The sequence below is a fragment of the Ambystoma mexicanum genome, chromosome 6q (genome assembly GCF_040938575.1).
Source record: "Ambystoma mexicanum isolate Mex_15411 chromosome 6q, UKY_AmexF1_1, whole genome shotgun sequence".
NCBI lineage: Eukaryota > Metazoa > Chordata > Amphibia > Caudata > Ambystomatidae > Ambystoma > Ambystoma mexicanum.
In genome coordinates, this window is record NC_090937.1 from 116,400,701 (window position 1) to 116,416,466 (window position 15,766).

Genomic DNA, 15,766 nt, shown 5'->3' on the forward strand with positions numbered 1-15,766 from the left:
TCCCTCAATCCCTCCCCATTGACTAAGCTAGACTGGGCCGATGGGAGTTGTAGTCCAAAACATCTTGCAAGGTTGCAGAACACTGTACTGACCTGTTTAATTGAGAAATACTTTGTGAGAATGATCATGGCACATCATAAGAAGCATTGAATGCTCAGCTGGTGATTGACTAAAACACGTCCTTGCTTCTCATCCTGTCAGCTGCTCCCAACTCCGATGACGTGGCCCTCTACGTTGGCATTGTGATTGCTGTGATCGTGTGCCTGGCCCTTTCTGTTATCGTGGCACTGTTTGTGTACCGGAAGAACCACCGGGACTTTGAGTCGGACATTATTGATTCCTCGGCTCTGAATGGTGGATTTCAAGCTGTTAACATCAAGGCGGCAAGGCAAGGTTCGTACTCACCACGCTTACTCAGTGGCATGTGGCTTAGAGAAGTAGCACGTCTGGTGGCATAATTTCCCGCGCACAATGGCGTGTGCAGACGCTTTTGACTGGGGTGGCCCAAGTGGGGCACTGACTTATGCAGGGGCGGCATGACGTATGAGTGCACACCCACATAATGATGGTAGTTTAGGATAACGAGGTGGCCAATCAGATTCCAGGGGTAGCACTTGCTACCCTGGGCCACTGCCTGGACACGCTACTGCCTGCAGCCCGTGTTGCGACCTGCAAGCAAAGACCACATGTATTCGTCTCCTCTGTTTGGAATGCAAAGATTTGTAAAAGGGTGGCCACGATTGCCAATCCTTAAAAAAATATATAGGATTTTATTTATGCATTTTCTTAGACCTTTAATTAGCAAAACAAACAACTGTCCTACCTAGATTTAGAAATGTGCAATGTTTTGCAGTGTGATTGCCCTGGTCTTACCATCTGGGAGATATGGTGATAGGCAAAGATGTTCCAGGGGAGATCTACGATGTGCACATTCTGGAGGGGTCAATGGAAATGGGGGAGATATGATAGTGGGGCTACACGTATAACCCCCAGGGCATCTGTTCCGCAGCTGGGCTTGTTTATAGATTAGGCGAGCATGTACCGAGGCAAGTGTGCTGTGGGGTCGGTCAAAACAGGTTGGAGTGCCAAAGGCGGGCCATGAAAGGGTAAGTGCCAAGACAGAACTCGAGATTACGTAGACTGTCTGATGCTTTGTCGAGCAAGAAGGCTAGATTAGGTGCTTCTCTGGCATCATAGATGTGAATTATAAGCTGAAACATTTCAGAGCTCTTCAGGGTTTCACAAAGCCTTCCTCTCAGCATTGTAAAGAAGGGGGCAGGCGGACAAAACAGGATCTCCCCTATCCTTCTCAACACTATTTTAATGGTACCCACAGAAAGAGCCATAATTGTGCAGGTGAAGCGTTCTGCACATAGTTCCAGCACCACTTCCACCGCGCCCAACTCTACTGAGGTGCTCTGCCATTATTTGCGGGTCCCCATACAAAGCAGAGGTATCACTTTATATTATCAAATATCAGCGTATATATGGTCGTCTGGAACGGCCATAGGCGATATTTTTAGTAAGGATAATGTTTGGGGTTCTTGGGAGCAGGGGTTACCAGGGTGTTCCCACACTCCTTCAAAAATAATGCAGGGGTTGCGGAGGTGTCCCCCGCAGGTTCCATGCATTAATATTGTTGCAAAAATATGGCGATATTTTTGTATGGTGATATTTTTGCGGGGATATTAACACATGGAACTCAAAGCAGCACATTGATGGTTGAACAGGAATAGTGGTTGCCAAACGGACCAAGCCCGTTAGGTGAAGGGTGGGTGATCTATGGTCACTAAGCAGGGCCCCTGGTCAGGAGGGACTTAGTTACTCATCTGTCAACTCAGTCCCTAGTGCAGTGGTCTTCAAACTGTGGGCTGGCCCACCTAGAGGGGACCGAAGGATGTCCTGGGAAGGCGTGAGGCTCTTCCAAAATGAAGTGTGTTGACTGATTTTAATGGGAAATGTAAGCAGAAAAGGCATTTGCAGGGGTCCAGCAACAATATATTTACTAAAGGTGGGATAAGCACAAAAAAGATTGATTAACACTGCCCTAGTGTCATGTGTCTACTCAGGTAGTGGTTCTGGCTGCGCTGCAGGTAAATGCAGAAGCAGACTGAAAGAACATGCCGCTCCCTACCTGCGCGTCAGTGTTTGGCATGTGAGATCCGGTGTCTTTATCGGAAGGCGGAGTTTAACAAAGCAGCTATTCTCATAGGTGGGCGCATCGCTCATTCCTATGGAGCACGGTCCTCTTTTTTGTATTGTGCCCTTTTGAGAAGGTGGTGAGTCCGTTTCTGTCCTGTGCTTCATAGGAGTAGGGCACAGGGGACGCAGATGATGTATCCTGCGGCTCTGTGAAGAAGAGCTAATATTTACCAAGAGCTCCTGTAGATATTGGCTCAAAATCCCAAAATATGAGGAAAAGAATCCTCCCTGGCGAAGATAAACCAGCAGTCGCTTCGGAGCGCCCGATGTTAACAAAGGATATGTCTCATAAGCGGTTGTGAAATTCTTTTTTTGTCCACTCACAGATCTACTGGCAGTGCCGCCGGACCTCACGACAGCAGCCGCTTTGTACAGGGGCCCCGTCTACGCCTTGCATGAAGTCTCCGATAAAATCCCGATGACAAACTCACCACTGCTGGACCCGCTACCCAACCTGAAAATCAAGGTGTTCAGCTCTTCCGGAGCTGTCACGCCCCAGGACGACCTGTCTGACTTCACATCAAAACTGTCACCGCAGATCACCCAGTGCCTGCTGGATAACGAGACGCTCAACCTGAAGAACCAGAGTCTTGCTAGACACACGGACCCATCATGCACTGCTTTTGGGACCTTCAACTCTCTGGGTGGCCACTTAATTGTGCCTAATTCTGGTATGTATGCCACAATCAATTTCCCCTCCACAAAACACGAAAGTGTTTGTTCTACCAAATGTTATGTTGCATTATGTCCTGTTGATTTATACCGTGCACTGCTACCACCCAAGGGCCGTCTCCAGACGCTCACGTGGTTCTGCAAGAGAAGAGAGGAGGATTGGGTGTGTTAGTGGGGATAGGATGATAGGATAGGTTTAGAACCAGGAGGAACTGCTGTCTTCCCTGTGGGAGTTGGTTCAGGAGGACCCGTGTGTTTGTAAATGTATGCGTAGCACTCAGTGCCTCAACTGTGTGCTGGTGTTTGTGGTGGGTGTGTGTGTCCTGTGGTATTATGGCAGGATTTGAGGTTGTGCGCACTGGTTAGTTGTGCTGATAAGGGAGCAGTCCAGAGACGCAGATGGCTGTAAGGTGCTGAGTGTATAATGTCCACGTGCATCTGTGTAGAGTCGATGTATTCATGGACTATGTGTAGGGGGTTACCTCTAGTGTCAATACCAGAGCCTTAGAGGTATTTTACGGTGTGAGTATTAGATTCATTCCCAGTGTGTCGTGTATATTTAGTGTGGCTAGCCCCTTACATGTGTTATGGCGTTGGGTTTGTTGGAGGAGAAGGAGGGGGCGATGGGTTAGTATGTCGGTCGATTTAGGTTGGGTGAACTGTGACAGCATCAATCATGATTATGCCTACTAAACGATTAATCTTCATTGTGTAAGGCACCCATTCTTTCTTCTGTGTGGTTCCATCATGTGCAACTCGTGCCACCCAGAAATGGAACAAAATGGTATGTGTCTACCTGTGTGGGTCTGGTCAACCAACAGCATCTAGTCAATTATCTTTTGGGGCAACTCAGGATCTGTTTTCATACAGAGCTATGTGATGTCATGGGTTCCCTACACAGAGAGACGCAGTCACTGCATGTAACACACATAGCTGTACTTGAAGTCCTACCATACTAAATGCTGCTGAGTACCAATTGGCAACATCCTGATTTGCTTGCTTCGTCTTTACTCTCCAGTGCAACTCATGTGAACATCCTACACACGTGTTCTACCTTACAGTTATAGCGAACAGCGTCCATTCACAAACAAAACGGACCAAGCAATAGCACCGGCAATGGCGCATACTGTTCTTGTTTGCGCGTGGGCCTCCCCGCAGCAAACAGCAGTGCACCGCAGAATGACTGATGGTCTTGCCTTCTGGTGCGGTGCAGTGTGCCCCTAAGTGTTGGACCCTATGCTCTGCAGTGATGGGATTCCTGCCTCCCTGGCTCACCTCTGTTCACTCGGTGTTCAGCCTGTTGCTCCCCTCCACCCCCGGCCCAATGGTTTGCTCTTCCCCAGTTACAGACAAGCTATGCTGCCCAAGTGATGTTCTCCGTGCCTTCAATGTTCCGCGGTGCCTCTTCCATGTTCACCTGTTCCCCATGGCATCTTCGTGCCCCCACGACCTAGTTATGTACTGATTGCCCCAATGATGACCTATTTGACACACATGTGTAATATGCAGCATGCAGGAATCATTTCTTTCACCCACTTGATCAGATATCTATCTAGCAGTGATGGGTGCTTTGTCGATACATCCATTAGTTTATTACAGATGTTTATTAATACGTTTCAACTTAATACATCGTTTCATATCATTCATTGGTTGCTACCCATTAATTAGCCCACAATAAGCTCATTAATTGGCTCCAACTCATTAATTGGTGCAAAATATTATCCAACGGGCACATGAGCTCCCTAATTGATACCAGGCGGTTATTACTTGCACCTAAAAGCTCATTGTCTGATCCCAGAATATCATTAATTGGCACCAGAAGCTGATTAAAGTTGTTTGCGTCTTCACAGTATGCACCCCGCGTCAGCCTCCTCGCGTCAGCCTCCAGGGCACCGGCATGGATAGATCATTTGTTCTCCTGCCAAGAACCAGGGCCGCCGCAGCAGGAAGGGTATACGCTGCCACGCCGCTCACTGCCACTGGGCAAGATGTGGGGGTCAAGCCATTCCAGTCTGAAACCTCGGGCAGCCATTGAGCCGCATCTGGCTGCTGGCAAGTAGCCTAGTAATTCAGGGGTGCATTTCTGGTGTACTGCTGATCTTCAACCTGTGGCAGTAAACACAGGCAAACATTGTACAGAGCTTTCCTAGTTTTGGCCAACCTCGGCAGCTCTTAGCATTGAACTGCCGCATGGAGTTGTGGCAACAGAAACAGGACTGTGCGCAGTGGAGTGATGTGCCCTCACAGACTTTGCCTAGATGAATGCATTCCGCAGCAGCAGAGAGTCCACTATGCAGGACATTTAAAAGAGTGTTTTTTAAAATAATATTGGCGCAAAATCGGTACTCTGTCTTTTGCGTCAAAATCTCAGAACGTGCCCGCTGCCGTGAAACAAATGCAACAATGAAACAGGACCAGCATTCCACCGCAAAAAGCCATGCCGTGTGGATTGAAAATACATTGAGCATGCGCCGCTGCCTCTACGCAACTCAAAACAATGGCTGCAGGCTGCTTCCGGCATGCTCGTGGCAGCCAAGGCTCCTGCCAGGACAGAGGGCTTTATGTTTAATGGCCATTTCAGGTTTGTTCAGCTGTTTCATATAAATCACTTCCTGAAACTCCTGGCTGTTCCCACTCCTCTCTTCCCACCGCTGGAGCAGCAGTGGGGTGCTGATCCTGGGACCTGGCACACTGCAGAGCCCAGGACCTTGTGGGAAGCTGGATTTTACGCTCCTAACCTTTGGTATTAAACCCCCATAAACAACTTGGGGTTACCAAACCACCCCCGGTGTCCTCATGCCAAATAAAATGGCTCTTTAGTTGGAGAGCAAATCAGTCTGCGGGCTTGAGGTGGACAGTGGAACAGTGTATGAAATCCCCCGCAAGGGGAACCTGGAATAACACATTCTTTCTGAGCTGGCGCGGGACTGCTGGGGCACCGCCTGCAGGGGAATAAGGTAGACAGTAACCCAAAATGGCTGCTAAGATAGCTAAGTGGTTTGAGCGCTTGCTGCTGCAAATGTGTGTGAAATCTGCACGTTGTAGGTTCGAATCCCAGCAAAGCCAACTCAGCCTTTCATCCTTCTGAGTTTGATAAAAAAAAAGTAAGAACTTGCGTTCTACATATTGTATGTGAATATGTTGTACGTAAATAGCATATCATTATGAACCTGAGCCCTGCTTATTTGGATCTCTTTCTTGTGCAATTATATTACAAACATAGAAAGCACATGAATCACGCCCAGAGCCAAGACACATCTCCCCTGATTTCAGCCTTCTGTCCATGATGAATGTACCCTTTGTCTGTTTCCTTTCAGCTCTGCTCGGTATTCTCTTAAGGGAAAACTGTGGTCTTTGGGTAGCGGGCCTTCCTGCAGGAAACATTTCTGCTGGGGTTGTGGTATTCATTTCCGCCACCCTACGCTCCAATACTGTCCAAAACCATCCAAGTTTCTCCCTTAACAATAGAGATGGAGGAAGTTGTCACTTATTCGTTGAGATGTTTTTAAAGCTCCTCAATGGATTCACACCTGTTACGCTTAGCGGGAAGCTCAGAAGGGGTGCCGGCCGTGAGGAACGATAACACCGGTCCACTCAGGACAGCAAAGCAGATATGTGGGACCCGCTTCAGACGGTTCTATGTCATATTTTCAGGGCGCCCAACAAAAAGACTGATTTCTTTTGGCCCATTTTAAGGGGCCCGCAAAAAGCGAAGGTATCCCCTTGCCTTGCCCCGCCCCTCGCCCTCTCTGCCAAGATGACTTATAAATCGGAGGGATCCACCCCGCGGAACCGCCCTTCCTCACCGCTGCCTCCTTCCCCACCCCTGACATCCCGTTCCCAAAAACACAGACACAAACACGCATCACGCAACACACACACACATAACACAACACATGCAGACACACACAGCAACACTTAGCCAATCTCCCGTGCCTGTGTGTCCATGCACGCACTCGTGTGCAGCAGGCGCATGACAGTTTGATTTAGAAAGACCGCTATGTGCGGTTGAATTCGAGCTAGCAAAAACTACCTTTTCACTTAGTACCATTCAGACAGCTGATTTTCTATTTGTGGCTGCACCTCTGCACACACACAAATAAAAAAGACATAATGAAACAATATTCTGGTCCCAATTCACAAACTGAACCCAGTCTATGCCATATATATGTTGTACATACACAGGTACACGGTGTAGAAGGTGTGACCTTACACGTTTGAGTCATACCTGTCTACATTCCCAAAAGCAAAACCCGGGGAATATCGTCACCAAGGCCCCGGCCTCTTCCCCAAGGCCCGCCCACCCGACTCGACCACTTTAAAAACAAAAAAAATGGCTGAGAGACACGCGAACACGCAAACAAAAGAGAAGGAGCATTGTTTTGCTTGTGCGCGCGGGCGTCAATCTTCACATCAATGCAGGAGATGCTGCTAACCGGGTGCTGGCCTTCAGTTCAGATCTGTCGCAGATCCTTCGTTTACGCCCACACCTGGGTGTGATTGGCCACAAGCGGTGTGTTTGTAGTCAATCACATAGAGACGTTGGCGGATTTCCTTGGATTGCAGGAAACCCCGGAGACTCCACGCTCTTCCCCGGATACTCGGAGAAGAGCGTAAAAACCCAGAGTCTCCTGGGTAAACCCAGAGCCCAGGAAGGTATGGTTTGAGGGCATCCCGTATCCACAAATGATGTCCTCTCAAGTAAGAGGAAAAGGGCTACTCTCCCCCGCTCCTGTTTGAGATGGAGCAGGGAAAGCGCCATCCAAATATCAGGAGTTCCTGACCTACATCTGCATGACCACTGCAGTCACAAAGACACATCTCGCCTTTTGTTACAAGTACAAATATATTTCTTTCACAAACAACATTGCACAAGATCTTTCAGGGCGCAACACGCAGAATGGAGGCCTACGTGCTATGCATGTGCACAGCGCTTCTTACTAAATGAAGCAACTTATGCGTTCCGAGAATTGCGATGCTCCGAGTGGAGCAATTCTGTGTGACTTGGCCCATGATGCACAGTGGCAAGCAAGGCGGAAGGCGATTCAGAGAGTAAAATGGTTCAGTGGTTTAAGCGCCAGCCGCTGATGTCTGTGTACAACCTGCACCTCATAGGTCCAGGTTGGGCTGATCATACCTGGCATCACGTAGAACACTTTGAAGGTCCCAGCTTGTGCCAGCGAGCCCTCTACCCATGGCACTGCTTCATTTTCTTGGAAGCAGAGGATTGTGATTCCTCGAGCACTGGCAGCTCGAATGGCTTTTTGTCTGCGCAGGTTCCCCTGGGTGACTGGATGAACTGCCGCCCCCCCCCCCCCTCCCGCCCCGCACCTCCTCGTGCTTCCACTGCCAGCTCCAGCTGCTTTGGCCTCACAGTGCAACTGTAAATAGGCTGGCCACCTGCTCAGGGCATTGGCGGCCATGATTGTTTGAATGCGTCTCTGATAAAGCTCCATGTAGTCGGTGGCGCTAGGAGGAGTTCTTGCTACTCGCTAGAAGGTCGCGCAGGACAGCTGCAGAGTAGGGCCGCGGAGAGAAGGAGCTCCCTAAATTCCAACACTTATCCCCCGCCAGTGAATGAGATGAACTAGCTATCTACAATCTAAGAGGGTTCTGCAGACTCGGCGCCGCGCAGCCCAAACTGGCAGAGCATCCATCATTTACAAAGCCTTCCTTTCTAGGTCTTGTTACCCCTATCTTTGGAATCTAGAGGTCAGTCTGTGTACCCCAAGAGCGGGTAGACTGAGCTCTGCTATGGCAACCCAGTGCCCCAAGTGCCTGCAATGCGTTGGTGAATGATCATGTGGTCATCTGTTGTACTCAAGGTGACCTGAGAGATAATTTACACCCGCTGCCGCAGGGCACTAGGTCTTACCACATCTTGGGAGGATAGCTCAGGGCAACGTGCTCGCCTTGGAAGCAAGACGACATAGAGCAACACAAGTTCGATCCCCGGTTCCGCACTTAGAAACCTCTTGGTATTAAGCGCATTATAAATAACCTATCATATCATATCCATGCAAGGATACGTTATAAATGTGATATGACTGCATGCATGACTATTCTCTCGATGACACTGCCACACTATTGAGGACCCATGAGTCAAACAGCATATCCAAGCTTATGCTACCACACGAGTAGCATCTTGGTTCAAGAGTAGCTGCCATATCGTCTAACTCAGGAGCGTGCAACGGTTGGATCACCAGATGTTTTGGACTACAACTCCGATCAGCCCTAGCCAGCATCGTCAATGGAGAGCCATCGGGGGAGTCGTAGTCCAACATATCTGGAGAGAAACAGTTTGAAAACGCATGGGGTCATTTTTTAACATGCATTGCAACCACAGGCAACAACAGCGGGTGATTATAACATAGTTGCGAACCAGTATGATGCAGAGACGCATGGTTCATGCTCTGAGGGGAATTTCCTATTCCAGAGACCACTAATCAGGGGGCACTTTATAATGCGGAAGACTGAATCTGACTGCAGGTCACAGACCAGGTATCATGCGTCATTGTGCGTGACGTGCTTTTGTATTTTGTCATTGCACTTAACATCTCCAGAGGTCACCTTCAAAGTACTAGGGAATATGGGAAAAGCAGAACGGGTAATTCTGTAAAAGATATATGAAGTAGGCACATTTTGCAGGTCCGTGCCACTTGGCGCCCCCACACAAAAGGCGAGAAATGTAAAATGTGTACCTTGCCGCAAATCTGATGTGAGCCGCCTGCCTTGCCTTAGTCAGCATGCCGTAACTCAATGTACTCTTGTAACCTGGTATTCCTCTCTCTTCCGCAGGAGTGAGCTTGCTGATTCCCGCAGGAGCCGTGCCCCCGGGGAGAGTGTATGAAATGTTTGTGACCGTCCACAGGAAGGAGAACATGTGGTAAGAGCTTGTCAAATAATCTTAGGTTGCCAGAACGCAGTAGTCAGTGTCTGGTGCTGCCCGGGCTTCACCAGAGGGAGAAAACAAAACCATGTTGTGACTTGCAAAAGTGTTCAGGCTCTTTTGACTGGGGTGGCCCAAGTGGGGCACGGACTTCTGCAGGGGTGGCATGAAGTGCGCGCCCGTGCGCATACACACACGCACCTCTGAATAGGATAATGGAGTGGCACCTGGAGTGGCCAATCAGATTCCAGGGGTAGCGCTTGCCACCCAAGGCCACTCTCTGGACACGCCTATGGCTGACGGCGCCCCCTTTTGTTGTGAGGTGGTCTTCTTGGTGCAAAGGAAGATGTAAGTACTTCTTTTCTCCTTCCATTTACTTACTCTAGTATCTAGCCAAATCAAACTCTCGCTGGTGTCTTTGACAACAGTGGTTTGCCACTACTTCTGGCAAGACTTTCTGGCACTCGTCTATGGCATTCATTTGTGGCCTGTTAGTACAAACTGTGGCTTTATGTGGCTCCAGCATGTAAATGTAGCACTGGTGTGGGGGGGAGTTCTGATGCCATGCAATTAACACTTCCAGCTGCACAGGTGGGGTGCTGCACCTACGGGAATACCAAAATTGCATCAGGTGTGAAAGTGAATTCCAAAAAATATGTCCCTACAGTTTTTTGGGCCCAGCAGCTTTTTTTTTTTTTTTACATTCTTTTTTTTACATATTATGGAAGTCAAAGCCCGTAAGGTGTGTGCACAAGTCTAACCCTCGAGCCTAAAGACCTTTCAGGTTGCCGGATAACCACTGAATATGGAAATGAGTTCCCATTTGGATCTGTTGAAAGCACTTTTGTCTCATGAATATTTGTGACGTTTTTCTGGAAGGCCTGACCTGCTATTGGCCCTCAAATGGAGTTGTGGCCCTCGAAGAACAGAGTTGTGCACCCTTGCCCTAAGGCAGGGGTCTGCAACCTGTGCCTCTGCAGATGTTTTGAACAATGACTCCCAGGATCCCACACCGTTGACTCTGTTGGCTCTGGCTGATGGGAGTTGTAGTCCAAAACATGAGCTAAATTTGGTAGGCTAAATATGGCGGGACTTGGGGACTAAAATATGAAATGCGCCATTTTAAAAGTGTCTCCTCCATGCGCAGTGAAGAATGTGACTAAATAATAATGCAGTGACACGTCTGAGGAAAGAATGCACCGTTTCCAGCACACACCTTACATTGGAGCTTTCCCACTTGACCTCTAACCTCAAGAGAATCAAAAGCTATGGGCAGCTTGCCTGGGAAAAGCACATACAGCTCCTAAAAGTCTGAAGATGTTATATATCCCCTCTGCACAGGAGGTAGTTTCTCTCCTGACCGGGCAAATGTACCTCTTCAGGGCTCAGAAAAATACACTTGTACTTTGACTTCAGAACAATACCACGGCAATCAAAATGAACACATATAAATACATTTTAAAAAAGGTGGGGAAAGGCTACAAAGAAAGAAAAATAATATGAGACGCGTGGCAGGCATTGTCCTGCTTAGGTGATTTTCCAGACTGTTGTACTGATACCAGGCTCTGGATCCTTTTATTAAAAATCAATAAAACAAACAAACAAAAAAAAAACAATCGGTGATGTTTTTATTGACCCTTTTAAAAGTTTGATTTCACAGTTGACGCCAATTCATGACGCATCAGTGTTTTCAAACAGCACTTTCCGTATCTGGACGGGAAAAACACCCCCCAAAAATGACATCTGTTTCTGAAGGTCTGATCTCTTGGATCTTTATGCGCCTCTTAGTGAAACGCTCACATAATAAATATTTTATTGACTTACGGCCCAGCGGGGGCTGTTTCGTGTCATAGGGTCATTCTGCTGCAGAATCACGTTACGCTCGCGGAATGCGCCCCACACAGCCCTCAAGTGGACAAGTTTCAAACTGCATCTTGCATGAGCGAGAATAAAAGCCCAACTTTTAATGAAAGGAATTGTATCCACACGAAAGTACATGCTTCACCGGTGCTTAATTTGTGGGGCGGCTTATTTCGGATTCCATCTTGATTATTTTGTGGTGTTTTGGCAACTTTATTATTTTAAATGGCAGTCATGCAGAGAGCGAGAGAAGCCTGCTGCATGGAGGCATCGGGTAAAGAGGAGAGACAGAAAAACCTGCGGCACTGAGGCCTGGAGTCTGGAGGGGAGACAGCACACTACAATAGTGTGGACATAGTAAGGAAGAGAAGGCAGAAAGGTTTATTGAATGGAGGGAACGGATGAGGAGTAGAGACACAGAAATTCTCATGGATAAGAGTGTCAGGGTGGGAATGAGAAGAAAGACACGGAGCCTGTTACACGTGTGAGGGGGGTGGAAAAAAAGTGAGACGGGGCAAAGTTATGAGCAGTAGCAGATGCTTTAAAATGTTGTTATGATTTTAAAGCTCTTAGGATTGTGTGACCTGGATCCCATGCCTTACAAATGTGCATAGAAAGACGTGTGTCTCATGTAGCTAACCAATAAGGACAAATGATGTGTTAGATCCGTTATGGGTACTGGCATATGTGCAACACGTGTTCCCACTCCATACCTTAGATTCGGGAATTCTGTTCTAGACTAGGTACGGGGTGGCATCAAGCAGTACATCTGTTGGGTTTTGGGTTAATTCCCAGGGTATATTCTGAGAGTTCTATCTTAAGCTATGCGGATGGAGCATTGGTAGCTGGTTTGTCTTGCTTTGTGTCATAGTGCCTGCAAGCAGAAGGTGCACACCACTCTACTTTGTGTAACCGACCACCCAAGAGCATAGTTATTCATTGTGTGTCCCTCCAGATGTTTTGGACTACAACTCCCCTGATCCTTCACCGCTGACTGTGATGGCTAGGGCTGATGGGACATCTGGAGGAGTTACCATTCCCTACAGCATGCCCTAAGTGGATGCCCTCTTTGCTGTGTCATGCACCTGCTTGGCCTTTGAAATACACAACACAGCATTTTATAGAGGTGTACAACAGTACAGATGCATAACGGAGCGCTTTTCAGAATTGATATCAGAACAGATATACAGCGGCGTATACAGAGGGTCACAGAGAAGGGGTACAGCTGTACCGGGTGGTGGGAGGAGAGGGTGGGCAGCGTCTGGTGAGTCAGGTGGGGCGAAGGGCGATGTGATGGCCTAGGTGTTGAGGAGGTGATTGTATGATGTGACATGTTAGTCTATATCCCCCCAAAGAGCAGGGGGGTGATGAGCTGAAATTTGGAATGGCAGTGGGCATTGACGGTGTCCAGTTAAAGTACCGAATTCAAAAGGATTGAATGCCAAAGGTGAGAGTCAATTTGACCTAAAGCAAAAGGGCCGATATTTTTTTATTTTTAAAATATTTTTTTGGGTTTCCGTTTTTGAAAAAAAGTGTTTTTTACCACAAAAAAGAGGGTTTGGGGGGCCCCCAAAAAAATAAAAAATGTAAATAAAAAAACAAAAAAATTCGACTCTTTGGTTTTCGGCCCTTTTGATTCGACCCTTTGGTCATTCGATCCTTTGCATTCGAAACTTTGACCTAGAACCAGCATTGACATATCTGCGATTCCGCAGTTCATGGGAATATTCCCTGTTACTCCCTCACAACTTCACTCACTCTGTGATTATGATGCAGCTTTTATTGGTTTATCGTCTGGATGGCTGGAGCCCGATGTCCTGCCTGTGGGATGTCCAAGCACAGTACAGCTTTCCCAGTGCCTTAAGTGGCACTGAAATATAAGCCGGGGCTCGTCAAGGGGCGTGGCCTAATGGGGGGTCACCTGCCAGCTTGTTAGGCCACGCCCCCTTGACGAGTCCCAGATCAATGGGCTACAGGCACCCCTGGCAGGCAACCTTTTCTAGAGATCAGCACTCTCTCCCCCGAGGGGGCGAGGGTGTTGATCTCTGCATTTATTTCCTAAAGTCTTCCCTGGCAGAGGACAGCGCCTCGCCTTTTTAGCCTAAATGGTGGCACTGCCCCTTACGAGCTGGGGAGGGGCAGAGTCACCATTGAGGCTGAAAAGGTAAGGCTGCTGGAAGCAGAGGCCTTTTTTTCCAGAATCCTAAAGCTCCAGCCCATTCGCAGGGGCTTCGGAATTTTGAATCAAAAGGCCTATGCTTCCAGCGGCCTAACCTTTCTCTCCATAATGGCAGAGCCGGCCCACGGGAATCTTTTGCTTGAAGTGATGCCTCGCAGGTGCGGCGCCACCATTGTGGATGAAAGCCATTTTTTTCTTACACATTAGAAAAAAGCAATACCCTGTAGCGGCTGGGGCTGCCAAGGGGATTAGTGAACCCTGGTACGCCCCTGCCTCAGAATGAGATATCTGAGCCTGCTGGGGCTCGGCCCTGGCTAGCCCTGCCGCACTTAGAGCCCTGAGCTTTCCCAGAGTGTTTACCCAGTACTGACGGACAAGCCTGGTCAGAGGTGAGCAGGCCTAGGCTTCATAAGATGAGTTGTGGCTGTGCTTCTCATTACACACGGCTTCAACTCCGAGGCTGGATCCTGCATGGGACAGCAGGCCTCCTCTCCTGAAACAAATATTCAAAGAAGGCTGTCATTCATTGTCGCCAATTTAGAGTATGCTTCTTTGTGGCAGTGTAAGGGATCAGAGCAAAAAAACTCCCAAATTGTTCATGCATATTGTATGGCCTAATTAAGTGTTGTTTTTTCTGTCGTTCTTTCTCTTCTGCAAACATACTTTGATAAATGGAGAACCTGTTTCTGTTCCATGCAATTTTCCATATCTGCTCTCTGCAACCCCACAGGCCGCCTGTTGAAGATAGCCAAACTCTTTTGACACCAGTGGTGAGCTGCGGGCCCCAAGGAGCGCTGCTGACCCGTCCTGTCATCCTGACCCTGCACCACAGCGCGGAAGCCAACACCGAAGACTGGAAAATACATCTGAAGAACCAGACGGCTCAGGGACAGTGGGAGGTGAGTTGGAAAACACGGCAGCAGATTTCCTCCATGTTGACTTGCACCACCTTGGGAAGCCCGGTGGAAATGGATGCAGCCATCATGCCTTGCTTTTCACATCCTGTGTTATGGCTGGTGACAAAAGTGAGTACAACTCAGCCCCTCAGGTGGGCTGTAGGGAAGACTCACGCATTTCCCGCCATCATTCCAACTCCCTCCCCCATGGAGCCCTTGATCAGGCGGTTAAACCCCAGAAGCATGTCGCGAGAAGAATGCGCGCAGTTGTACACATTTTAAATATTGAGTACCTGCTTCGTAGCTTCAGTCGCTCAGAGCTAAAGTTTATCTGTCCCCTGAGAGCTCCCTCTACGTATTCCCAGCATGAAGCCATTACTGACGGTAAAGACAAGCAAAAATAGAGCTGTATGTGATCTGTTGGAACCCCTCCCGGCATCTTGCGGCGACTGTGGTGAGTGCATTGGCACACGTCGATTCCAATGGAATGCCTATGAAGCCATGGGGGTTATCTGTTCCCGACTGCACTTGGCAGCACTCACCCTCACGATTGCCGCCATTTGCCACACTTGTTGTAAGCATCAGCACAGAAGCCATTTACTGAATGGGTGAAGTCGTGGGTAGCTCCCTCGCTATGTGGAGTGGGATGAGCTGCCCGTGTAGGGCAAATCCCACAGGGTGCACTAACTAGGAGATATATTCTGGAATCCCCCCTCCCACGGCATACAGTCTTCTTATGTAGAATGCATGGCCTGGGAGCACGAGGAACAGGGTTCCTGGTCGACAGCCTTTGCAGACATGTCATGTGTAATATGTGCACGGGTTTCCTTAACAAGGTGTCGCACGTGTTGCGCAGATGGGCAATTCCTCGGATACGCCTAAGTCTTTAATTCTGATACATGTGGAAGCCAACCTTGCTTTTGCGTTTGCGAGCAGTGATGCAATGCCAGCCTTTCTCCAAGTCTGGGATCTGCAACCTTTGGCTCTCCAGATGTTTGGGGCTATGAATGTTGTATGGTCAATGGTGAAGGATCAGGAGAGTCGTAGTGCAAATGATCTGAAGAGCCG

At 48.5% G+C, this 15,766-nt stretch overlaps 1 protein-coding gene across 3 annotated transcripts in view; it reads left to right on the plus strand.

Moving 5' to 3' along the window:
• Positions 1 to 15,766, plus strand: part of UNC5C (unc-5 netrin receptor C) — a 498,641-nt gene that overhangs the window by 428,401 nt on the left and 54,474 nt on the right. For all 3 annotated transcript variants that reach the window (XM_069630547.1, XM_069630549.1, XM_069630548.1), the window contains 4 exons: positions 202 to 393; positions 2,529 to 2,873; positions 9,673 to 9,760; positions 14,533 to 14,701. In XM_069630547.1, the coding sequence (XP_069486648.1) occupies positions 202 to 393; positions 2,529 to 2,873; positions 9,673 to 9,760; positions 14,533 to 14,701 (794 nt within the window). The remainder of the gene's footprint in view (positions 1 to 201; positions 394 to 2,528; positions 2,874 to 9,672; positions 9,761 to 14,532; positions 14,702 to 15,766) is intronic.